The following is a 26,488-nucleotide window of genomic DNA, read 5'->3' as shown; positions in this document are numbered from 1 at the left end:
CCCAAAAACCTAAAAGACGAGTCATCTCCACTTGAGCTAAAAGTTTCAATAGGGCTATCTCATTGGTATCTTTCGTAACCTTGCTAGCTTGGATTCATTTTTATCTCTACTCTCATTCTTTGGTGTACTGTATGTGAGATCCCGTATCATTTGGAGAAGGGAATGAAGTATTTTTTAAAAGGTGTGGATACCGTTAGAACATAACTCTCTATTGGAAACAGTCACACACTTTATTAACACCAATCGAGGAGAGATTTACAAAACATCGGGTAGAAATTACTATTTTGTATTGTTTGGGATCTCTTGGGATGATAAACTAAGTAGAATGGAGGGGTATTAGATGATAGGCAATCAATTCCTAAAATTTCTAAACGTTTTTTTCTTGAGAGTATATAATCATTTTCCTAAATTTAATCCTAAAATCCCTAAATCATTTTCTTTAACATATTATAGTCACTCATACAATCTTAAATCATTTTCTTAACATAAAATAGAGTCACTCATACAATAGCTGGGCTTAACCCTATTGGGCTAGTGATATATTTTAACACTCTGCTCAGCACTAGTCTCATTCGTTGCACCATGTTGAGCTTGACAGCGAAAACTCTCATGTTTGCCAGTATTCAGCCCTTTTGTAAACAAGTATGTCACTTGATCATCTGTCTTGATCTGCTACATCTCAATTTCTTCCTTCAAGACTTTCTCTCTAATGAAATGGTACCTCCACATGCTTTGTTCTAGCATGAAATACCGAATTTTCTGCTAGACGTATCGCAGATTGGTTGTCGCAATGAAATGGTATTGGATAGTCAATTTTCTGGTGCCAATCTTCCATCAAGAGTTTCAGCAATGTACTTTCCTGAGCTGCTCTAGTCGCTGCTTTGTACTCTGTTTCTCTAATAGACAATGATACTGTTAGTTGTCTTTTCCAACACCAAAAGATTGTTCTCGAACTGAGCTTGAACACATACTTGATACTTGACCTTCAAGTATCGTGATATTGTTTGACATATCTCAAGGTCCATCGAGCCGCATCCAAAGGAAGCTTCTTCAAACTTCGCATGTACTAACTAATGACTTCTACTTCATTCTCAAATCCATTTGGTTGGTTCATGTAGATCTCCCGGTCCAACTCTCCATGCAAGAAAGCATTATTCATATCCATCTGCCATAATTTCCAATCTTTATTTACCGCAAGTATTGGAGGAACTTGTACGATAATGATCTTTGCCACTGGACTAAACGTTTCATCATAGTCTAGTCCATATTCTTGAGAGAACCCTCGAGCTACAGGTTGAGTCTTGTATCTTTCGATTGATCCATCCGAGAGACACATTATTTCGTAAGCCCACTTGCAAGAGATGAGTTTGGTATCTCTTGGCCTCGGCACTAGTTCCCAAGTTTGATTTTGTTCCAGAGCTATAATTTCTTCCTCCATCACTTTATGCCAAGTTGAGTTTTGTGATGCTTCTTCACATGTCTCCGGCTCATTAACTTCGTCTTCTACTGGTTAGCATACTCTGGATTTGGCTTTAGGATTATTTCTGAATGTCTGGGTTGCTGAGGTGTCATTTCATTTTCACTAGGTTCGCTTGGTTGAGTCACTTCTTGCTCACCAACACTAGTGTCACTTGAATCTTCAGGCACAGCACTTAAGCAAATGTGTACAGTTTGCTCCCCCGTCTTCTGTGGAAGAATCTTTTCAGTTTGCTCCTCTGTGTTCTGTAGAAGAATTTCTTCAGTTTGCTCCCCCGTGTTCAGTAGAAGAATTTCTTCAATTTGCTCAAGGCCTGGTAATACTTCCTTCTCTGAGGGCAACTCCTCTTCCATTGCACCACTTTGATCATCAATCGTGTGGTTTGAGCATCCTGACTCAATAATCCAATCATTCTCATAATCGATATGGTCTCTCCTCATCGCCATGAGTGTTAGCTCATCTTCTTCTATGAGTAGAGTACCTCTGCATCTCATTCCTCCTCCATCTCCATGTTGGAGGATGCCACATTGCTTTCGACAGAGTTTTGTTTGGACTAACAATCTTTGGACATGTGGCCCTTCTTCCCGCAATTGTAGCAGATGCCTTCAAATATCTACCCTTGAGAGTTATTGTAATCGTTCTTCTGAGCTCTCCCTGGTTGTACAGTTCTTTGGTGACTTATTCTTTTGTCATCATTATATCCACGTTTGGTATATTGCTCCGGCTTTCACTTGTGTAGAGTGCTTCTTCTCACCCTTCAATATGATTTCAATATGATGCCTCCTATTTGTTTAGCCATGGTTTCTTGGCTGGCTAACAAATTTTCGAACTCTACAACTTATGGTAGAGTGGACCATCCTTGTACAACAATAATAAAGCTTCGATATTCTGGTCACAATCTGTGGATTATGATCCTCTTCATTCGAGATTCTACAATGGCGGACTTTGGGTCTAGTTTAGTAATCTCCCGACAGATCGACTTGACCTTATGGAAGTACTGAGCAATCGTCATGTCACGTTGTGAAATTGACAACTCGTTCTCTAGAAATTGTAGGCTTGTATCATTCTTCTTTGAGAAAAACATCACGAACGTGTCTCATGCTTCTTTCAGCATCTTGTCATCCCAAATCTTCTCTAATTGTGGTCTTCAAGGCAAACATTGCTTTGCCTGCTTTGATTCTCCATTTGCGCAAGGCGCCATTAGAATCCTCCTCTAGCGGCGTGGTTTCACACCCGCCAACGATCTCCCAAAGATCATGTCCTTGTAAATAGGACATCATGCATGTTGCTCACGTGTTGTAGTTGTTGTTGTTGAGTTTCTTGATTCTTCCGACGATTTGGAAATCACCCATCGTGTTGGCTATACCTCAGTAATACCAAACAAGCTCTTTCAACATAAGACTTGCAGAGTCACAGACTACTCACGACACAAAAGAGACTCACTCACTACTAATCTCAAGAAATCGTTTCTGATGTGGAAGATCAGACAGAGCTGCAACCACAGAGCATACTAAGAATTCCAAGAGATCGACAACTTACACTAACCTCGCTCTGATACCAGATTGTTGAACACAACTCTCTATAGGAAACACTCGCACACTTTATTAAGACCAATCGAGAAGAGATTTACAAAACACCCTGTAGAAACTATTTTGTATTGCTTGGGATTTCTTAGGATGATAAACTAAGTAGGGTGGAGGGGTATACTTATACAATAGATAATCAATTTCAAAAATTCCTCTAACATTTTTCATAAAGTATCTAAATCATTTTCCTAAATTTATTCCTAAAATCCTACATCATTTTCTTAACATAAATATAGTCACTCGTAACATGGTTGGGCTTAACCCTATTGGGCTAGTGATGATATTTTAATCGAAACCTCTTCGTGGTAGACATATTTTAAAACCGTGAGGCTAACAACAATATGTAATAGGCCAAAATGGACAATATCTACTAGCGGTGAGTTTGTACCGTTACAAATGGTATCATAGCCAAACACTAGGCCGTGTGCCAGCAAGAACGCTGGCCCCCAAAGGAGGTGGATTGTGAGATCTCACATCAGTTGGAGAGGAGAACGAAGCATTCTTAATAAGGGTGTGGAAACCTCTCCCTAGTAAACACATTTTAAAACTGTAAGACTAACGGCGATATGTAATGGATCAAAACAAACAATATCTACTAACAGTGAGTTTGGACTATTACACTCCATATTTTCTCCACTTTATTAATTGGTGTAATGACTCGTAAAACGAACGATCAAACCCATTAGAAATCACATTTCTCCCTTTGCTTCTTTCAACTTTAAAAAAGCACTAAAATTTGTCACCCTCTAAAAAAAACTAGCCCCTACCCTCAAGGCTCACCATTTTCTTCCTCACCAGGCTTTTTGTGGTTGAGATTGGTGCTTAGTATCATGTCCTTTTGAAAGGATCAAACACAATAATATAACCTTTGATCAAAAGGGGTCATGTCATGATTTCCAATATGTAAGAAAAAAAAATTATACTTTGATAGGAACAACGAATCTTTACGTTAGTACGATATTGTCCACTTTGAGTATAAGTTTCCGTGACTTTACTATTTATTTTCACGAATGCCTCACATCAATAAAGATAGTCTCTTGCTTATAAACCAGTGATCTTCATCTTAATCAGTCAATATAGGACTCCAACGATCCTCCTCTCAAACAAAGAACACCATTGAACTCCCTTAACGACTCCTTTGGAGCTCTTAAATAAGGTACGTCATTGAACCTTCCTTTAAACAGGCTGACAATTTCTTTATTCGACACTTGAGGGTTCTATGGACATAGCTTAGTTAACATAAGGGTCTGGCTCGGATACCACTGAAAGAAAAACATATCTCCATATTAGAATGATATTGTCTACTTTGAGTATAAGTTCTCGTAGTTTTGCTTATAGTGAAAATAGTGTCCCATAGTTATATACCCATGATCTTCATTTTAACTATCCAATGTGGAACTCCAACGGGTCAATAGTCAATAGCGAAGAAAGCGACGGGTTCGATGGTGGGTGTACCCTATCCTATAACCGTTGCCACGCCACATATTATAGACGTGGAACCTCAAGTCATACTCGATCCCGATTGTAAATTAGTTTCAATTTGAACCATTATAAACCTAGATGAAAATAACAAGTGCCAAACGTTAATGAAAGTTCCTTATTTGTTAATGGCTTTTGATTCTCCATGATTTAGCCTCCCCATAAAGTTACTTTTCTAATGCACTTTTAACTTTTTGGCTATTTGGCTCTAAAAATGAACATATAGTAACTTACCTATTATTCACTTGACACATCTTGAAAGGCTATAATGATTCTCAATTGAAAGGACATGTTGAAAGGCTATGATGATTCTTCGGTAACTTAGACATCTTTACCTTCCGTCCTACTTCTTTAATAACTTCTTTTAATCGAGTCGTACTTAAAGTTGAACCGTTAGTGAAGATATGAGAGGCTTGTTATGTAACGACCTAGATTCACTTTCCCTTTCGGGTTTCCCCTCAAGACTTTAAAACGCGTTTGCTAGGGGAAGGTTTCTTGAGACATCACAATCCACCCCCTTTGAGGCCCATCGTCCTCGCTGACACTTGTTTCTTTCTCCAATCGATGTGAGACTACCACCAAATCCACCCGGGCCCAACGTTCTTACTGGCACATTATCCGGTGTCTGGCTTTGATACCATTTGTAACGACCCAGATCCACCGCTAGCAGATATTGTCCTCTTTGGACTTTCCCTTTTCGGGTTTTCCCTCAAGGCTTTAAAACCCGTCTGCTAGGGAAAGGTTTCCACACCCTTATAAATGGTGTTTTGTTTTCCTTCCTAACCAATGTGGGACATCACACATTATAACCTAATTTACGAGCCTCACAATATACACATATTTCTCAACTATACATACATATATAGTTGTTGGTTCTGACTCTCGATCCTGAAACAGAAAGAACACAATAACTTGAAGGGATAATTTCTTTGTACCAAAAAACTTTGAGCACAGTGTGAATAAAACGTACATTAGATAGCCATTTATAGGGAAGAAAGCACCAATAATTCTCCTAAACTTGTTCCACACGCTAATATCTCAAGCAAAAGCTAAATCAAGTATAAGTTAAGCTCGTTGACTCACATAGTTCATCCATTATATCACCATAACCGTAATGATATCGATATATGTTATTATCAGTTTTTGAGCTCGACCCGCATAATCTTCTTAGCCCTACGAGCGAAGGTCACGTTGATCTTTAGCCCTACGACTTTATTGAAGATCTCGAGGAGATATACAAACAGAGCTGAAAAGGCAAGGTGGGCAGTAGGAGAAAGCTGTTTGTGAAGTGATGTTGAACAAGAGAGAGGCCAAAGTGTGAAGAACATGTGCTTAATATTTGAAGGGTTTGTACTAAGGACAGAGTTAAAAATTATAAGGGTCTTTTCAAGGGCATGCATGTTTGTGTACCAAGAGAATTGATATTCAGGCCCCCACTTATGGACTAAGCTGTTGCATGACTGAACTACATGTGGATTCTTCAATTATTGTCGTCGGTCAAACCCTAATTTACCCTAATTATATGCAAATTTTTACATGATGAATGTCGGTCTCGGGTTTTGTAAGAAACGAGAGATATCTTAGTTGTTGAGTTAAACTTACGAAGACAATTATGAATCAGATACCGCGGTGTGCTAGCGAAAACGCTGACTTTCAAGGGAGTTAGATTGTGAGATCCCACATCGATTGGAGAGGGGAACGAAACATTCTTTATAAGGATGTGGAAACATCTCCCTAACATATGTATTTAAAATCGTGAGGCTAACGGCGATACGTAATGGGCCAAAGCATAGTGGAGGATTTGGACTGTTACAAATGGTATTAGAGTCAGTCACCGGACGATGCAAGACACTGGTTGAAGTAGAGCTAGATCATCTCCATAGCAAATGCATTTTAAAACCCTAAACCCTAAACCCTAAACTTACGAAGACAATTATGAATTAGACACCAGGCGGTGTGTCAACGAAGACACTGGCTTTCAAGGGGGTTAGATTGTGAGATCTCACATCAATTAGAGTTGGGAACGAAGCATTTCTTATAAGGATGTGGCAACCTCTCCCTAACAGACGTATTTAAAACCATGAGGCTGACGGCGATACGTAATGGGCCAAAGCGTAGCAGAGAGTTTGGACTGTTACAAATGGTATTAGAGTCAGTCACCGGACGATGCAAGACACTGGTTGAAGTAGAGCTAGATCATCTCCATAGCAAATGCATTTTAAAACCCTAAACCCTAAACCATAAACTTACGAAGACAATTATGAATTAGACACCAGGTAGTGTGCCAGCGAAAACGCTGGCTTTCGAGGGGGTCAGATTGTAAGATCCCACATCAATTGGAGAGGAGAACGAAACATTCCTTATAAGGATGTGGAAACCTCCTCCTAATAGATGTATTTAAAATCGTGAGGCTGATGGCGATACGTAATGGGTCAAAGAACAGCGAATGGTTTGGATTGTTACAAATGGTATTAGAGTCAGTCATCAGACAATGCAAGCTACTGGTCGAAGTAGAGCTAGATCATCTCTATAGCAAATGCATTTTTAAACCGTGAGGCTGACGGGCCAAAACGAACAATATCCGTTAGGTTTATTTTTGAAACTTGGAGGACCAAATAGAAAAAAGGTGTTAAATTTTAAAGATGGTAGAAGTTTCTATGGATGTCTTTTCAATGGTCCTCTCCCTTTGTCTTTTTTAGCTTCTAAACCTACCTTGTTTACCTCATTTTTTTCATTTTGTGTGTCACTTTTCATATTCCCTACAACACCTAGCACGAGCTACAGGTAACGAGAACATAACGAAATATCCTTAATTAAGCTTTAAATACGACATAGTCACGTTACTTACTCATCACTTCTAAGAGTGAAAACGATTCCCACAGACCAACACAAGTCATTTCAACATGTTTTGTTCTCACTCAGGTCACCTAACATAAATTGTTCCAAGCAAAACACGTTTAATTTTGGAGTGGACCACCGGAAAGTAAGGTGTGTCTTATTGATACAGGTAATAACTTTCAATTCTTTTAAGTCTATCTTAGTCATCCTATTCTCGGGATTACTCTCATTCGAATGTAGTCTCAGTTCATTCATAAACCCCTTAACATAACAAATATCTTCGGCAATTAATAACATATACATAGTTTTACATAGATACACATACCTAGATATATACGTATCTATAGGCTAAAAAACTCTTTTTGGTCCCACATTTGTTGGGGAGGAGAACGAACCATTCTTTATAAGGGTGTGGAAACCTCTCCTTAGCAGACGCGTTTTAAAAACCTTGAGGGGAAGCCGAAAGAAGACAATATTTGCTAGCAGTGGGCTTGAATCGTTACATTATCTTTTTCAAAACGTTATAGGAATCGATACTTACTCCATGAACGTTCGAGTATGAACATGAGTTTGGTGATGGGAAATGTTTGGAATCTAAGATTTTGAACATAATCTTTGGCTCACTTTTCCTAAGATTCTTTGTTGAAGCTACACAAAATGGGTTGTGATTGAGATAAAAGATATCTATATTTGTGCAAGATGCTAGTCCAATAAACCTACCTATAAAGAAAGGTTAAGAAGAGTAGTCTCTATGGCTATGGTTATGAGTATTAAGAAAAGATTGAAAAGAAAGGAAATGATAAGAGGAAGAAAATTTGAGAGAGTGCTATCACATATTTTCTTTCATTCAAATTAAAATCATAATTTTAACCGCTTAAATTCATCATTGTTAGCGTATATTATCCGCTTTAGCCCGATATTCTTTAAAAGGGTGTGAAAATCTCTCTCTAACAGACACGTGTGAAAATCTCTCTCTAATAGACACGTTTTAAAATTGTGAGGTTGACTTTGATACGTAACAGGACAAAACGGACAATACTTACTAGCTGTAACGACCCAAATCCACCCGTTAGAAGATATTGTCCTCTTTGGGCTTTCCTTCAAGGCTTTAAAACGCGTCTGTTAGGGGGTCTATTCGGGGAAAGTTTCCACACTCAAATTCACCCGCGCTAGAAGATATTGTTCTCTTTGGGTTTTCCCTTAAGGCTTTAAAACGCGTTTGCTAGGGGAAGGTTTCCACACCCAAATCCACCCACTAGAAGATATTGTCCTCTTTGGACTTTCCCTCAAGGGTTTAAAACGCGTCTGCTAAGGGAAGGTTTCCACACCCAAATCCACCCGCTAAAAGATATTGTCCTCTTTGGGCTTTCCCTCGGAAAGGTTTCCACACCCAAATCCACCCGGTAGAAGATATTGTCTCTTTTCCACACCCAAATCCACCTGCTAGGAGATATTGTCTTCTTTGGGCTTTTCCTCAAGGCTAAGCGTCTGCTACGAGAAAGTTTCTACACCCAAATCCACCCGCTAGAAGATGTTGTCCTCCTTGAGCTTTCCCTCACGACTTTAAAATGTGTCGGTTAGGAGAAGATTTCCACACCCTTATAAATGGTGGTTTGTTCTCCTCCCCCAACCAACGTGGGATGACTTGGACTGATAAAATAATATTTATATTTTAAAAATATAATAAATCACGTATTTTTATAAAATAATAATAATAAAAAAAGAAATAAAATTGTAAAACATATGATTCGTACTTATAAAACAATCCATAAATAACTATTTTATTTTTTTAAAAAAAAACATACCCAATGTATGAGCACAACATAACATAAATAAAAATTATTGATTAAAATTATAATTTATTAATTTAAATTAGTTCATTCAAATATATATTTTAAAACGAAATTATTAGGGTAACATGTCAATTGGCATATTGACAGCGTGGAGCATGGTAAGTGTTCCACGTGGCAAAATATTTGAGATTGGGGACCCACCTGATGTTTTTTTTTTTTTTTTTTTGTCAATATTTAAATTGAACGGAAAAAGGATGTCGTATTTTCTTTCTTAGTTTATCTCCAAATATTTATATGTTTTTGTCTTGTCCTTCATGTCTGGTAATGGTGTTGGCCGGCCTTCTCTATTCTTTTAAATAATTAATTAAATTTTAATTACAATAATTGCTTTTATTAATTAATTAACTTTTCTTTAATTGGCCACCTTTTCCAATTAATGATATAATTCTGTTTAATTATTTTATTAATAAGAATATACAACCCAACTTAATCCAATCTAATTTGACTTTCTATCGAGCCGGTCGAGTTGACCTGACTCACTAAAGGTCAACTTCCAAAAAAATTAAATCAAACTCAAGTTTATTTATTTATTTTTGCGAACAAAGAGATTAGGAAGGAGAAAAAAAAAAGTCAATTAATTTAATTTAGAAAAATATAAATATTGTTTTAATTAGTATAAAATGAATTAATTAAATTGGAAAATGGGGAAACAATTGCTGTCCATACCACGTTGGAACTCCACATTCACCTTGACTTATTACTGTTCATTGTCCCTTCATTGGGTGACCAAACACATTATTATAACATTCATTAATCCACTTTTACTTTTCACTTAATTATAATTTTAAAAAAACTAAAAACATTATTCCCGTCGACCCTAATAGAGATCATTTAATCCGTGGTGAGAGAAACCAGATCGGTTCTTAGATTATATTCTTTACTCCTATAAGTAATTCGTTAACGTCCCACTTTTTATATATATAAATTGAAATAGAAGACGGAAACAGAGACAAAAAGGCATTTTTCTTACGGTCGGGTCGTGTGAACATCTCTAAAAATAATGTATAATTTAGGGTAAGATTCTCTCGTGTGGATAAGGGGAAAGGGAAGGACGTAAGAAAGTAGGGGAGGGGGTGGTGGTGCACGTGCAAAGGAGTCAAACGGAGAGAAAAAGTCAAATATTAAAGGCAACGTGGAGGAGACTTTGGCTTCAATTTTTAAAAGGAAATTAAATAAAATAAATAAATAATTTATGTGACAAGAATGCAAGCATCGGGAGACAAACAGCCGCGACCAGGTTGTCTTTTTCTCTCAATTACACAAATTCCTAGTCAAATACTTTGGTAGCTTTTAACTAAAAAATGATTAATGTGAAAATTAATATTGGATTAGGTAAGATTATTAATAATTTATTTTTTTAAATCCTAAAGGTTGGATTTTCACTTTATTATTAATTAAATAAGTCACGTTCGGTTCATAAATTGGTCGAACCTCTAAATGATTAAAAAAAATATTCAAGAAATAAATTGATTTAAACCGAACACAACTCTCCACAATGACATGATATTGTTTATTTTGAGCATAAACTCTTATAGCTTTGCTTTGGGCTTCCCCAAAATGTCTCATAACAATGGAGAGATTATTTTTTTTTGTTATAAACTCATGATCATTTCCTAAATTAACCGATGTGGACTTTTATCATCCAACACCTCCCCTTGAACAAAATACGTCTCCCTTTAATCGAGTCTCGACTCCTTTGGAGTCTTCGTCATTTTTTACTATGCCTTCGAGCAGGGTTGACTCTTTTTCTTTTAGAGTTCTTTGTTCGACATTGTTTTAAAAAATGATTTTTTATATGCCTTCGAGCAGGGTTGACTCTTTTTCTTTTGGAGTTCTTTGTTCGGCATTTGAAGATTTACCAATCTATTAGTATGACTAGACTCTGATACAAAGTTTGAAATAAATGATTTTAAAAATTTAATAAACACCGTATCTTAATTAATTAAAGCAATTATTATGTATTTTTCATCTTATTTTAAGTGTAACTCTCTTAAAAAATGACAAGTGGCAAAATGTATATATCATGAACTAGTCTTTGTAATAAAATGTGCACATATATTTTAATTTAAAATTTTAAAGTTAGGATTTTTTACGGAAATATCCCGTTTGATAACTATTTTATTTTTTAAAATTCTTTTTTTTTTTTGAAAGATGAATTCATCATTTTCAGATGAATGTCAATATTTATTCATGCCTACTATATAAACAATAAAAAATTATTTAATAAGTCTATCACAGTCGAGTAACATTTTTATATATTAAGTATATTAGATGAAATTTTTTTAAATATTTTTGGGTTTCGTATTAATAATAATTAGGAAGCAATATATATATATACATATATTTTTTATTTTTTTTTAATTTATATTCATCACATGTATTAAAAAAAACATCCTAATATTCTAAAATAATTCTTGTCCCAAGTTGTCCTTTAATTTAATCAGCTCACAACTCTCTCTCTCTCTGTGTAAAAGCCTTGTATAAATACGAGGTTGCTCCCCCTTCTATCATGGCTACAACTCCAAACCAACACCTAAATTTGTAATCAAATCTTCAACCTTTTTTTCCTCAAACCATGCCTTTTCCGACAGCCATGAGATCCAAGAAGACAAAGGCCGTCGGAATTCCGACCATAGATCTCTCCGAAAGCAGAGCAAGAACTTCCAAATCCATTGTCGAGGCCTGCCAGCACTTTGGCATCTTCAAAGTCATCAACCATGGAGTTTCTGACCATGCCATTGCTAATCTTGAACGCCAAGCCTTTGATTTCTTTGGCCAAACGGCGCCCGAGAAGCACCGTGCTGGCCCTGCCGCCCCCTTCGGCTATGGCTGCAAAGCCATCGGCCCCAACGGCGACATCGGCGACCTCGAGTATATCCTTCTTCGCTCCGACCCTGCTTCCATTGCTGAAACCTCCGCCTCCATCTCCAACAGCCCTCTTGGTTTTAGGTACTTCTTAGCTAGAAGAAAAAAAAAATTGAGTTTTTAACTGAAACATTGATTTATGTCGACATGTCGTCTGATATCTTAATTTGATGCAGCTATGTTGTGAATGAGTACGTTAAAAGTGTAAGAGAATTAGCATGTGAGATTCTTGATCTGGTGGGGGAGGGTCTATGGTTACCAAACAAGTCTGTCTTCAGTAACCTCATCAGAGACGTCCAAAGTGATTCAGTTTTGAGGATCAATTACTACCCTGCAGCAGTCAAGCACACTGAAAAAAGTAGGGAACTTTCATCGAAATCCCACCTTTCAACTAACAAGGTTGGATTTGGGGAGCATTCTGACCCTCAGATCTTGACCATCTTGAGATCGAACGATGTCGATGGCCTCCAAATCTCCTTGCACGACGGGTTGTGGACACCTGTATGTCCCGACCCGTCTGCATTCTACGTCTTGATTGGTGATGCTTTTCAGGTAAATTCTATGTCATTCATCTGTAGATCAAAGTATAGAAACTATTATATGAGATGCACGTAACAGGCCTAGTATCAAACGAGACGTCGATTATTTACTTAAAACCTAAAGAACGAAACACGATCACGAACATTAGAAGCAAAAACATTTACAAAATGAGTTATTGAGACTTGTTCTTGTTTTTTATTAGGCAATGACAAATGATAGATTTGTAAGTGTGAGGCATAGGGCAATGGCAAACAACTCAAAGAAGGCAAGAATGTCAATCATGTACTTTGGGGCACCACCATTGAATGCATGGATAGCTCCTCCATCAGATATGATGCTCCCCAAGGACCAATCTCTATATAAGCCTTTCACTTGGGCTCAATACAAGAAAGCTGCTTATTCTCTTAGATTAGCTGACTCTCGTCTTAATCTCTTCAAAGCTTCTTAACAACTACTTATAGTTTGATTAGGCTAATGATCATGTTTATTAGGGTTTAAAAGAACACGTTCATTTGGGTTCAAAGCCAAATGCTTAAAGATAGGGGTAGTGATTGTAAATAATATATGTATTTGGATGTTGTATTCTATATCATGTATAGTCGAAACATCACGTTGATTCGAAAAAGTATCGACATATAGGTCTCTCTTTGATCTATTTGCCCTTAAACATTTAAATTTGTTAGGTTCTTGTTTTTGTTGTTGTTATATCGTAAAAATACCCTTGGACTTTACCCTAGGTTAGAAAAATACCTCTAATCTTTCAAAAGTTGCAATAATTGTAACCGTCCAAGCGGGCTATCATATATTGTCCTCTCCGGGCTTTTCCTTCTGGGCTTCCCTTAAGGTTTTAAACTGCGTCTGTTAGGAAAAGGTTTCCACACTCTTGTAAGAAATGTTTTGTTCTCTTCTCCAACCAAGGTGGGATCTCACATTAATACCCTTGACATTTCATAAAACGTTTCAAAACTACCATCGCAGTATAATCAGTTAAAATGCTAGACGAAAAATCGACTTGGCAGTGATTTGGAATGACCTAAGGTGATAGGGACGTTTGTTGCACGGATTAAGTTAGAAAGAATGGTGTTTCATTATATCAACTTCTCGTCCAAGACTCTAACAGGTATCTACTCCAAAATAATTTTAAAACGTCGATGAAAAGTTAAAGGTATATAGCAAATTTGAAGGAATAAGGGCATCTTAAATATGCATTCTTTTGAGGAAGGCCAAAATTGAACTGTTGGGACGGCAAAATGTAAACAAAAAGATTAGGTACACCTACACAACAATGACTTGCTACCAAACAATGACAAAACTAAGCTTTATCTTCTCGTTAGTTACTTAGTTTCCATCACATCTTAATGTATCAATTTATTTCCCTCAAACCATTCTATACAAAAGTGCTAAAGTTACAATCGACTCATCCCTACTCGTGGGACGAAAGAGGGAATACCTCGTTTATTTTTAAATGGTTATCAAACAAAGCGTTTTTTAATACCATGTGAGGAGAGAAGTAGAATTTGAATCTCCTCACTTTCTATACTAATTCTTATACAAGATGAAGTTGAGATAAGAGTACTAACTGGGACTATCACGCCTATGCCTAGTGATAATGATATATAATACAGAGGTATGAATGAATGAATGAATGAATGCCAATTTGTTATAGTAGCAAAATAGGATGTTGACCTTAGGAATCTTCTTCGACTTCGACCTCAGCATCGGCATCTCCCGAGCCATTCCATCATGAAATAGGTCCCCACTCCATCACAATCAATTGCTGCCTACACCACAAAAAACTAAGCCTCATTAATAGAGTAGTTGCTATTGTGATATAAATTAAGGGTGACAGTGAAGTGAAATTTGGTGTTCTAGGGTCAAGGGGTACCTTGTCTCCCAAACGTTGAGAAGTCATTTCAAACCGATTCTAAAATTCGTTCGATCCCAACTATAAACAAGTCTTCCTCTGACTGCACACATATCAATAAGATTGGCAAATGAGTAGAGGAAGTGGTAGAAGTTGAGAGTGAGTGAGATTCAGTAACAATCATGGGCGCAAAAACACTTCAAAGTTCAAGCACCCAATTGAAATAAGTATAAAAGTTAAGGACTAAACTTAGATTTAAACCTATAATTAACATAATTCACAAACCTCATCCGTTTCATATATGTCATATGGTTGACCGTCATAGTCCCATATCCATCTATGTTGTGAGAACCCACATCGGTTGGAGAGGAAAATTGAGCATTCCTTGCAAGGGTGTAAAAACCTCTCCCTAGTAGAGGCATTTTAAAAACGTGAGGCTGACGACGATACATAACAGACCAAAGCAGACAAAATCTTCTAGTGGTGGACTTAGCTGTTACATGTCGCATTGACACTAGGTAACGAAGGAACTTTAATGGTTCAATCTTGAAGAAGAAATACAACAGAGCACGAGTACCTTGTACATTGTAGCGCCATCACTGGGAAAGATCAAGCCCCTATCAACTGATCTTATATCATAAACAGAAATACAGAGCCCCAAGTTTGCAACCACATTCATGACAAAGTTCATCTCAGTACAAGCGTAGTAAATTGTATAGGGCTAACCAACAGGTTTACAGACAACTTTTTACACGAACCTTATCCAGGAATAGTTTCTCCAGCTCACCCTTAATGGCATCGAGTCTATTAGTTCCAACCAAAACACATTCTTCGAAACGATCCAAACCCACCGCTATCTTTGAACTTTTTCTTTCAGACTTTCCCTCAAGATTTTTAAAACGCATCTACTTGGTTGAGGCTTCCACACCCTTATAAAGAATGTTTCGTTCTCCTTTCCACCGTCCACTCCTTACCAGTGTCCTCGCTGGCACTCATTCCCCTCTCCAATCGATCATTGAGGCTCTAGATTAAAGAAACCAAACCAATAGAAAACATGAAAGAGGACCAATTACATAGAAAACTTCAATCCACCCCGCCTAATGCGTAGAACATAAACAAAATTATCCGACAAGAACCAAACCTAAATAGTTACAATTGCGATTCTTCAAAAACTCAAGATCCAAATGTATCAAGCGGTGGAACGCAGAACAGGAGAGACAACAAGCAATTGCTAATAACATAAAATTTAATGTAACATAAATCAATATAAACACTTCTTTGCTAATAATAGCAAAAAGAGGTAAACATCAATACTTTCAAAAACAACCTGCACTTGACGATGAGAGAGGGAGGGAGAAATGTTAGGTTACCGATGCACTGATTTGCAAAGCCGAGCGGGAGGGAGGCGGAGGCGGTGGCGGCACTGGACGAAGGCGAGGTTTTGGCGGGAAGAGTGAGTGAAACTCGGAGGAAGAAGTTGGATCCTTGGGGATCTCTTATTTTTTTTAATTTTATTTTTGTTTTATTTTATAAAGTGGGCTGTACTTTTGGGCTTACGATTGGGCTGGGTTTTTTCTTTTAAGCTTTTTTTTTTCTTTCTAATTTATATTATTTAAATAATATAATTAAATTTAATTATTTTTAAATGATATTTTCTATTTTATTAATTAGAATAAATACGCATACAAATTCATGATGTGCCAAGAACCAGATTTGAACCGGTGATACGAGGATTTTCAGTCCTATGCTCTACCAAGATTCATGGCGATATAGAACAGCATATAAGTTATCACGTTTGCATATCCACCATTTGAGTCTCCAACAATTATTCCAATAATTACATATTCGATTTGACCCACGGACGAATATGCAACGGTACGTTTCATGCTTGTTTGAGTAATAGCACTGAGATTCCCTAATATCATGCTAAGAATATCTAGGATTTCCCGAACAAGATGTCATTCGTTTGATGATAAATAAAAAGGAATATCGAAAAAAGCTTTCGGCTCATTGTGGAAAATTCCCCACTGCTGCCTCCCGTAGGAGTCTACGCTGTGTCTCAGTCCCAGTGTGGCTGATCATCCTCTCAGACCAGCTACTGATCATCGCCTTGGTAAGCTATTGCCTCACTAACTAGCTAATCAGACGCAAGCCCCTCTTCAGGCGGATTCCTACTTTTGCTCCTCAGCGTACGGGGTATTAGCAACCGTTTCCAACTGTTGTTCTCCCCCTAAAGGCAGGTTCTTACACGTTACTCACCTTCCGCCACTGGAAACACCACTTCCCGTCCGACTTGCATTATGAAAAAACTAACCTAATTTTCAAAAAATCAAATCATCATCGAACCGAGGATTAACATTTTCTTATGGTCGGAAGTTAAATCCTAATTTTCCTAACAGAAGTTAGGAAAACCTACAAACACTTAACCCAAAAGATTAACTAAAGTAAGAGTAGTCCAACCCTCATTGACCCCTTGGAAGATTTGGCATGGAGATCACCAACTCCTCACCATAAACAATATATACATATATACCACCATGAAAATATTATCTCCTCGAGCTCGTGGCTTCGATCGACAAAAATGGCGTCGTTGTTGGTGTTATTGAAGGCTTTAATCGGAGTCTATGGACATGACGACAACAACGACGATGATCTCGAAGGGGTTGGTGGCTTTGAGAGGAGGCTTGATGGGTCCGAAAATGGGAGTGGGTTTGAGTTCTTTAGCTGTGTAACAATGGAGGATGCAGAGGAGTTGAAGAAGACATGGAAGCTGCTTGGACAAACCTTTCTTTGGCCTTGAAAATTTCCTCCTTTAAACATGAATTATTATATGTTTCTTCTGTCAATCTAGCCGTGCTAGCAGATATTGTCTCATTTGACTTGTTACGTATTGTCGTCAGTTTCATAATTTTAAAACGTGTCTGTTAGGAAGATGTTTGTCAATCTAGCCGTGCTAGCAGATATTGTCTCATTTGACTTGTTACGTATTGTCGTCAGTTTCATAATTTTAAAACGTGTCTGTTAGGAAGATGTTTCTACGTACTTATAAGGTATGTTTTGTAACCTCTGCACTCGACTTGGGATCTCATAAACAAAGAAAATGAATATTGTAGAGTTTATTCAAACTCATATTATTTATCGAACGACTTTGTGTTACCAAGCACAATAAGAATATCAAACTTCGATTATTAGTATTAATTGAACACGACTCTCCACAATGGTATGTGACGTTGTGTTATCAATGGTATGATATTGTTCATGGGGAGGCCTTAAACCGGTGATCATCCCCTAAATTAGGGGATGTGGAACAAAGTACGCCTCCCGTTAATCGAAACTCTTTGTCTTAGTCATTTTTTACTATGACTTCGAGGAGGCTCGACTACCATGCTAGACGAACACGACTCTTTACAATGGTACGATACTGTCGAGTATAAGCTCTCATGGTTTTGCTTTGGGCTTTCCGACCAATAGAGATAGTATTCATTGATTATAAACTCATGATTAATACCTAAATTAGCCGATGTGGGACGTTCATCATCCAACAATTAGTACCCCATCTTCCTCATCGACAATGGGCTAACCTCATCAGGCTAACCTCATCAAGAATTCGGGTAGCCTCAAGTCTTGTTCTTCTCGAAATTAATTAAATTACTTTATTTTTTATAAAAAAGTATATTTTTAATATTTAGCAAAAAAACTATTAATATTTTGACGTGTGTGTGACGTGAAAATCCATTACAAAAATGTTTGTTTAGAGATTAATATAAAATATTTAATTTTATTATTGTGGTTTTAGTGGAAATAGTGGTCACGATGACGTAAGGATGAGGACATATATCCCATCTCTTATTTCGTCAACAATTTCATAATTTCATACAAAAATTAAATAATTATTTCTAATGTACTATTTAAATTTTATGAAATTTTAGTGTTAAACAAAGATCCCACATTTATGGGGAGAAAAATAAAATATTTTATATAAGAGTATAGAAACCTCTCCCTAGTAGACGTGTTTTAAAATTTTGAGGCTGACGACGATACGTAACGAGCCAAAGTGGTCAATATATGTTAGCGGTAAACTTGAGTTGTTACAAATAGTATCAAAGCTAGACACCGAGCAGTGTGACGCAAGAACGTTGGTCCCTAGGGGGTGGATTGTGAGATTCCACATTAGTTGAAGAATGGAACGAAACATTCCATATGAGGGTATGTTTTGTTTTATAACCGTGAGGTTGACGGCAATACGTAGCGAGCTAAAATGGACAATATCTGTTAGCAGTGGCTCACCAACCCAACTAACCCAAAAGATTTTTCCAACCCAACTCAACCCCTAGTGAATTAACACGTTCGGTTTTGATATTTGTATCTCTAAAGTGAAGTAAATATATATGAACACGACATAATTCTATCATCATTTCTAATGAATAGAGCGTTTGACATGAATGTGTAGAACTGATCCCTCTATTGATGTCACGATCGAGTCATAATGATGTTGTTCGGTCTTACGAAAAAAAAAAAACATAGAAGTCTTTATAAGACATAGGGTTGAATTTCTTCATTTGCATGGAAAATAAAATATATTAGAAAATGGAGTCTACAAAGATAATTATTATGGGTTCCATTATATAATCTAGAAAGTAAAGCATTAGAAAAGGCCAATATTTTCAAAGGCTTGGAACCACAATTTCCATTACCTTAATATTATATATTCACCTTAATATGAGTTGGTTTCAAACATTGCGGCATTTCGTGGCAACCAAACCCCAAAGTTGACTCGTTTGGTTTACCATGTAACGGTTCAAGCTCACCGCTACTAAATATTATTCACTTTGGCCCATTACGTATCATCATCGGCCTCACGGTTTCATATCTACTCGCGATGGGCATGAGCTGTTATACTGTTGATATGAACCAAGAGACATCAATCATATAATATTTTCTTCACATTCTTGCCTTAGATATTTGATAAACAAGAATCATTCAAGCTAGACATGATCGATCTTGCTTGTGGAGTGATTCGAATCTCAAACAATGTTCTTGCCTTGAGATATTCGATCAATGAGGTAATCTGAATTTTATTCCCCTTGTATTGATTCCTTATCTTATTATTTTGGTATCAGAGCTAAAAGCTCAAGATCGGATATATGTTTCCATTGCGTTTCTTCTCAATTTGATTTTTTTTTTTCTTTTACCTTTCTTTTGTAGCATGGAAAATCCATACGACAATACTGACATTACTAATGCACGATTGAGAGAAGCACAACAATGAACCATGGAAAGACTAATTCGAGGAATAGAAGAGTTGACTGATCGAATAGGAAGATTGGAGATTCAAAATCAAGCTCGACAGAGGATTCCACTACCTACGCCCTCAACCGATACATATGAGAGCGACAATTCTGATCACCACGAGGATAATCTACATGCGGTTGGTCATGGCTTGATGCGAGGGAGAGACCATGGAAGAAGGTATCATAATTTACAACGAGTTCCTTATGATGATAGAATTGATCGTAACGTGGGGAGCATCAAATTAAAACTTTCCAAGTTTTATGGCAAAACCGATCCAGAGGAGTACCTTGAATGAGAGAAAACGGTGGTGTCGGTGTTCAACTGTCGTAATTTTAGAGATGAAAAGAAGGTACTGTTATGCATTGCTCAATTCAAATAATATGCTCAAATTTGGTGGGATAAATTGATGTCTCTTGGTTCATATCAATTATCCTTGTAAACTAACACGAGTCATTTCATTATCTATTTGTCTTGAAATACTCGTAAGAATGAATACTATCTCGACAAATCAATATGGGTACTTTCAAAATGTTTTATCGTCATATCCTTTCTAGAAAGATTTCTTAGAGGTCATTCAACTTAAAACTGCTTTGAGTTAAGCACGATTAACTCGAAATTTTTATTATCGAGCCACTGAAAAGGAAGGTTCGTAGTATTGATGTTTGTTTATTCATGTACTCCTGCTTTACTCGGGTGATACAAAGATTTTAAATTCATCATTCATCGTTACATCAAAAGATTAATATTTCTTAAGAAATTAGGGTTATATAACCATTTTTTAATAAAAATTTTAATTAAAGTAATCGGGTTTTCACTTAATTTACTATTTAAATTAATCATGGTCAAACCCGATCATAGAAAAGATTCTCTTCAAGTAAATCTATTGGGTCTCGAGAAAGCTACTCAAAATCAATTCGCATCTTTTGATTCATTTGGAAATTAACCCTAATTGGAATTCGGAGTCACGTAATCAAATTGGGGTTCTAATCTTGACTTTTTAAACATCATCACTAAATTGTTGCTGCAAGAACCACATGTCTTCTTCATTCCATAACCCATTCTCCAATGACTCTTCCCAACCTATCAATTCGTTCATCGTATCCCCGTCGTAGCCTTGATCTGTTAGCACGACCATCTCGTCCTTCTCGCTTGTATCGTTCTCAACTACGTTTGAAACAGGCGAAACTTGAAGTTGGACCTGTGTTTGAACATACATAAATGATTAAGTTTTATATTGTAATGTATCATTTACTAGTTCTTTTAGAGATGAGATGTGATTTAACAACCTCGTCGGATATTGAATTTGATATAGAAGTTGTAGAAGCCACATGAGAGTTGACCCAACTAGACTTGGAAGGTGATGAGTGGGTTGGGTCAAGATGTGATTGTGGTGGTTGAACGACATCGGAGTCAATGGCAATGGCAATGGCAGAAACTGAGTCGTTTGAGGCTTGGATTCGTTCGAGCAAACGAGGCATCCATACGTATCGCATGGTGTCTCGAAATTCCTTACTATTCACGTCATATTTGAGTTGTCTGGCTTGCTTTTGAACTCTCGTTCTCCAATAATTTTTTATCTCGTTATCTGTTCTTCCCGGTAAATACCGTGCTATTTTGGACCACCTATTCCAATTCCAAACCCATCACTTTTTCTCCACTTTACTTATTAAAAAAAACAATGAAAGTTCCCTTCTTGACCCAATAAGAAAGCATTCTTCATTAAAAAAAACACTTCATTTTTTATGTGGGTTATCAAAGAAAACTCCATTTTTCATGTGGGTTATTAAGAAAACTCCATTTTTTTATGTGGGTTATTAAGAAAACTCCACTTTTTATGTGGGTTATTAAGAAAAATCCTTTTTTTTAATGTGGGTTATTAAGAATAACAGTTGGATGATGAAAGTCCCACCTCTGTTTTTTAGGGAATGATCGTGAGTTTATAATCACTGAATACTCTCTCCATTGGTACGAGATCTTATGGGGAAGCATAAAGCAAATCCATGAGAACTTATACTCAAAGTGGACATTATCATACCACTGTGGAGAGTTGTGTTCATCTAACACAGAAAACTATACCCGATTATTAAGAAAAAACCATTTTTTTACGTGGGCTATTAAGAAAACTCCATTTTTTGATATGGGTTATTAAGAAACTCCATTTTTAACCAATACCCAAATGAAGAAAAAGAGTATAAATTTCAAAACTTGGATCACCCACCTGTTACCCAATTGAAAATGAAGATCAAGAATCAATAGCTGTTCTTGGAGGGTGATATTCCCACGCTTAACACTCGGCCTCAAGTAATTTAGCCATCTCAATCTACAACTTTTACCGCTTCGCTTCAAACCTACAACAAAACAACAAAAAAAAAAAAGTCAGCAAATTCTTTGTCGGAACTCCGACGAGGGGGAAGGATCAGAGACACGGACCGGCGGAGCGAGCGGCGGTGTTCCAGCGGCCTTCGCCGTGGGAATTAACGTAATTGAAGAGAATGGAATCCTCCTCCGCCGTCCAAGGGCCTTTCCGGACGTCCATGTTTTCCTCCAAAGAGATAGAAGAAAGGAAAGGCTATGAAATGACCACCTATCAACCTATATGCTTATATATACATGTAAAAGAGAGAAGGAATTTAGTTATATTAAGATGCTAATTAAGTGATTAATTTAATGTGATTAGTGCTAATATGTTTGAGTTTAAAGAGTGTTTAGTTAATGGAGTTGACCCTTTGACTTGTAATTTCCATTTGGAAAACTTGGGCAGGAGACTGATAATGGGATAGTATTGAATGGATCAACTTTACTATTTTTTTTTTTTTTTCCTCTTTTTAAGGTTATTTATTTATTAATTTGGTGGTTGGTTTGGAAGACAGGTTTGTTGTATGTTTTAGACCAGGTGTGTTTGTGTTTGTGTTTGTGTGTGTCAAATAATGGTGGCAATAGTTAAGGTTTTTTACAACCCAAAAAAAAAAAAAAAAACAACAACAACAGTTGTGCTACCGGAGGCTCTGGGGAAGTCGGAATAGGAGAGCACTCATCTTGGGGTGGGCTTATTACTTAGATGCTTTCAGCAGTTATTCGCTCCACACTTGGCTATCCAGCATTTACCGTGGGCACGATAACTGGTACACCAGTGCGTCCTTCCCGGTCCTCTCGTACTAGGGAAAGGTCCTCTCAATGCTCTAACGCCCACACCGGATATAGACCGAACTATCTCACGACGTTCTTAACCCGGCTCACATACCGCTCGACAGAGGCGAACCGTACTTTATTTAAAAAATACCCTTAAAACTCTTAATAGTGTTTAAAAAAATATCCTTAAATTTTAAAAAATTTCATTAATACCCTTCAATATTTTTAAAAATTCAAAAATATTCCTACTGTTAGTACTAAAAATTTAAAAATAACATTAATAACTAATAGATTATTGTCAATATATGGACGAAGATTTTCTATCTACACCTAATAGATTATCTTCAAACTTTTTAATGTTACTTTTGAAACGTCATGAATATTTTTGAAACCCGATACTATCAAGGGTATTTTTTTTAAAATTTTTTTTAAAAAATTTAAACGTATTTAAAAAAAAATAAAAAATAAGAGTTAATAATATGGTGTTAAAGTTATAAAAAATAAAATAAAAAAGGTTCTAAAATGGTTGTGTTAAAAATTGCTTAAGATTAAAGAAGAACATGTGAACATCTGGGAATCAATGGAGTTAATTATAATAAAGTTGAAATTTAATTCAAATTATGCTTTAAAATTTAGATTAGATTCGAATACCAGATCTTGGCTTATTACGTATTATCGTCAGTCTCACGGTTTTAAAACGTGTCTACTAAGGGGAGACTTCCACATACTTATAAAGAATGTTTCGTTTCTCTTTCGAATCAATGTAGAATATGACACTCATAGTCACAAATGAACTTCAGATTCGAGCGCTAATATTGATGCAATGAAAAGTAAGAACTTGATCGTTATCGAGAATTTACTTTTCAAATTCAAGCATATACATAGTCAAATTTCAAACAAATTCATGTTAGGAATCGATCCCAGAAAGCAAGACGGTGATAAATTGTTCTTTAACTTCCAGGATTCGACCAAATTCTCAGATGTTTTCCATCCAAAACTTAGCAATAATGAATTTACATGACGTTCAAAATCAACTTTGAATTCAATGAATTTGAAGCATCGTCGAAAACACGACTCGTAATTCAAAATATTTGGTATAATTTAGCCGAATCACCCAAAGTTTACCTTTTCTCTAAAGCATGTTAAATAAAGCACTAAAGTTAGATTAATTTTATGAAGTCTTAAAGACTAATGTAACAAACATACATTTAATATTTTAATGTGGATGGCACCACATATCTTGCCTATAAGGATATGATTCTTAATATATATATATAGGAGCGGTGAAATGCGTAGAGATCGGAAAGAACACCAACGGTGAAAGCACTCTGCTGGGCCGACACTGACACTGAGAGACGAAAGCTAGGGAAACGAATGGGATTAGATACCCCAGTAGTCCTAGCCGTAAACAATGGATACTAGGCGCTGTGTGTATCGACCCGTGCAGTGCTGTAGCTAATGCATTAAGTATCCCGCCTGGGGGAGTATGTTCGCAAGAATGAAATTCAAAGGAATTGACGAGGGCCCGTACAAACGGTGGAGCATGTGGTTTAATTCAATGCAAAGCGAAGAACTTTACCAGGGCTTGACATGCCGCGAATCCTCTTGAAAGAGAGGGGTGCCTTCAAGAACGCGGACACAGGTGGCACATGGCTGTTGTCAGCTCATGCCATAAGGTGTTGGGTTAAGTCCCGAGCGCAACCCTCTTGTATAATCTACTGATTTACTTGTTTGTTAATATGAATCAAGGAGAATCTATGATTTTCTGGTTTGTTATTAAAGTTATGATTTCATGGTTTGTTACACTGTAATCCTTATTATACATCTATAAATACATGAGTTCGTTACCCGTATATAGGTTACAGTGCTATTCAACCTAACATAACCGACTGATGATTGATATATTGACGTATTATTATGGATTATATAGTTCCTTTTCTTGTAATCCACATGGATTATATTCTGTCGCTATCCATTTAAACCAATTGATTTAATTTCAAAAGAATAATAATATTTTTAAAAAAAAAAATCCGTTCTTACCAAGGTAAACATTATCGTAACTTATAAAATACCCTTATTCGTTTTAACTTATTTTATCCCTCGGGAAGAAAAATATTCAGTATAATCATGTATAGTTATCATTTTCTAAACCATTAAACGTAGATTATTCTATACCCGTACAAACCCGTTAGTCACAACGTACTGAACTCTTTGATGAACAAGATTCTACTCCGTTGCATCGGTATCGGTCGCATTGCATTGAAATGATAGAAAAGAATTGAAGTATCATTGTCATCTAGGGGCAATGCCAACTCAAAAGGCTTAGCATTTGATGGGACGTAGAAGTTGATGTTTTGAAGTTTGATTCATTTAGCAGCCTTAGCTTTGTTTTGGTTATGATTATTAGCTCCTAAAAAAAAGGCTTTATTTTGATGTAACTATATAAAAAATTGATTAGCTTTTTTAGATTCCGTTCGAGTTAGCAACGTTTAGAAGTAAATTTGATATTGACGTATGATCTGTATGTGAATCTAGTTCGTAGGAGCTATGCTCTAAATCTTTGTCACGCTTGATACTAATAATGATAAGTTGATAAGATTTTTACGGTTTAAATTAGGGTTAACATATTAGGTTGAGTTGTGAAGAATCGTTGTCGGTCGTGTTATTAGGGTTGAGTTGTGAGAAATAATTGTCCGGTCGAATAAAAACAAGTCATGTTGCTCTTACCCACAGCGAACTTGTTAGGAAAGGCAGAAGGGAGCTTGACTGCAAGACCCACCTGTCGAACAGGGACGAAAGTCGGCCTTAGTGATCCGCTTGTCACAATCGCACTTTTGATGACAGCGGACTTGCGATTGTGCGGCACTCACTTTTCAACGAAAATTGAGCTAAGCCAATTCGTTCTTACGTTGCCTACAGCCAAGCGACGTATGCTCGAGCCTCTAGCCTCGGTTTAAGAAGAAGATTTTAGAAAATGAGGGCACAGAGAGATTTTTGAAAGAGACTGTTATATATTCAAGCAAGAGAGTAACAACAATTGCTCACAATATATAACTATTGGTAAGGAGAAGTTGACGGTGCCGAGTGGAAGGGTCGTCGCTCAACAGATAAAAGTTACTTTAGGGATAACAGGCCGATCTTCTGTTTATATGATTCGGTAATCTATTCAACTCAGACTATCTAATTCAAATTATAGATGTTGGGTTGGGTTGTTTTTTTTTTTTTTTTTTTTTTTGGGTTCGGTTGAATTTTTTAAAATTTGAAAATTTAGTTCGCTTTGTAGGTTGACATTTTTTTTGTCGAATCAATCCGACCAAACCTAACATAAGATTAGAACCTAACCCTATCCTACCTTAAAAAATTTAAGGTCGGTAACTAACATAAGATTAGAACCTAACCCAACTCAACTAAAAATAGAGGGTCGGACTGTGAACTATATTTAAGTTGTTTGGGTCACCAATCGAAAATCTCGTATTGATAAAAAAGATTTTTCCAACATAATCCGTACGGTCGTGGAACATGTTTTATGAACATAAACAGACAACGTGTAAAGTTTGAAGAAGCA

At 36.6% G+C, this 26,488-nt stretch overlaps 2 protein-coding genes and 1 long non-coding RNA gene across 6 annotated transcripts; 1 reads left to right on the top strand and 2 right to left on the bottom strand.

Annotated features, from left to right (window-relative positions):
- The first annotated feature begins 11,606 nt into the window (after positions 1-11,606).
- On the top strand, positions 11,607-13,278 carry LOC111778979 (gibberellin 2-beta-dioxygenase 2). The gene is made up of 3 exons (XM_023658998.2): positions 11,607-12,182; positions 12,275-12,650; positions 12,841-13,278. The coding sequence occupies exons 1-3, from the start codon at positions 11,809-11,811 to the stop codon at positions 13,084-13,086; spliced, it is 996 nt and encodes a 331-aa protein (XP_023514766.1). The 5' UTR covers positions 11,607-11,808; the 3' UTR covers positions 13,087-13,278.
- Positions 12,056-16,071, bottom strand: LOC111778350 (uncharacterized). 4 transcript variants are annotated; one of them, XR_015413204.1, is made up of 6 exons: positions 15,261-16,071; positions 14,788-15,101; positions 14,524-14,605; positions 14,325-14,419; positions 12,483-12,670; positions 12,056-12,193 (listed from the first exon to the last, which is right to left on the bottom strand). It is a non-coding gene; the product is annotated as an uncharacterized LOC111778350 (long non-coding RNA). The 4 variants fall into 4 exon arrangements; XR_002812536.2 differs by having other exon boundaries at positions 14,788-15,525; positions 15,873-16,053; XR_015413203.1 differs by having other exon boundaries at positions 14,788-16,066.
- A 4,565-nt stretch (positions 16,072-20,636) lies between these two features.
- LOC111779251 (transcription factor MYB78-like) lies at positions 20,637-22,343 on the bottom strand. Its single transcript, XM_023659364.2, has 4 exons — positions 22,225-22,343; positions 22,013-22,142; positions 21,081-21,417; positions 20,637-20,992 (listed from the first exon to the last, which is right to left on the bottom strand). Exons 1-4 carry the CDS (start codon positions 22,328-22,330, stop codon positions 20,792-20,794), a joined length of 774 nt encoding a protein of 257 aa, XP_023515132.1. The 5' UTR covers positions 22,331-22,343; the 3' UTR covers positions 20,637-20,791.
- Positions 22,344-26,488: the final 4,145 nt, after the last annotated feature.

This window comes from Cucurbita pepo, chromosome 17, assembly GCF_057944985.1.
Source record: "Cucurbita pepo subsp. pepo isolate OVF chromosome 17, ASM5794498v1, whole genome shotgun sequence".
NCBI classification, from domain to species: domain Eukaryota; kingdom Viridiplantae; phylum Streptophyta; class Magnoliopsida; order Cucurbitales; family Cucurbitaceae; genus Cucurbita; species Cucurbita pepo.
This window is presented reverse-complemented; position numbering and strand designations above follow the sequence as displayed.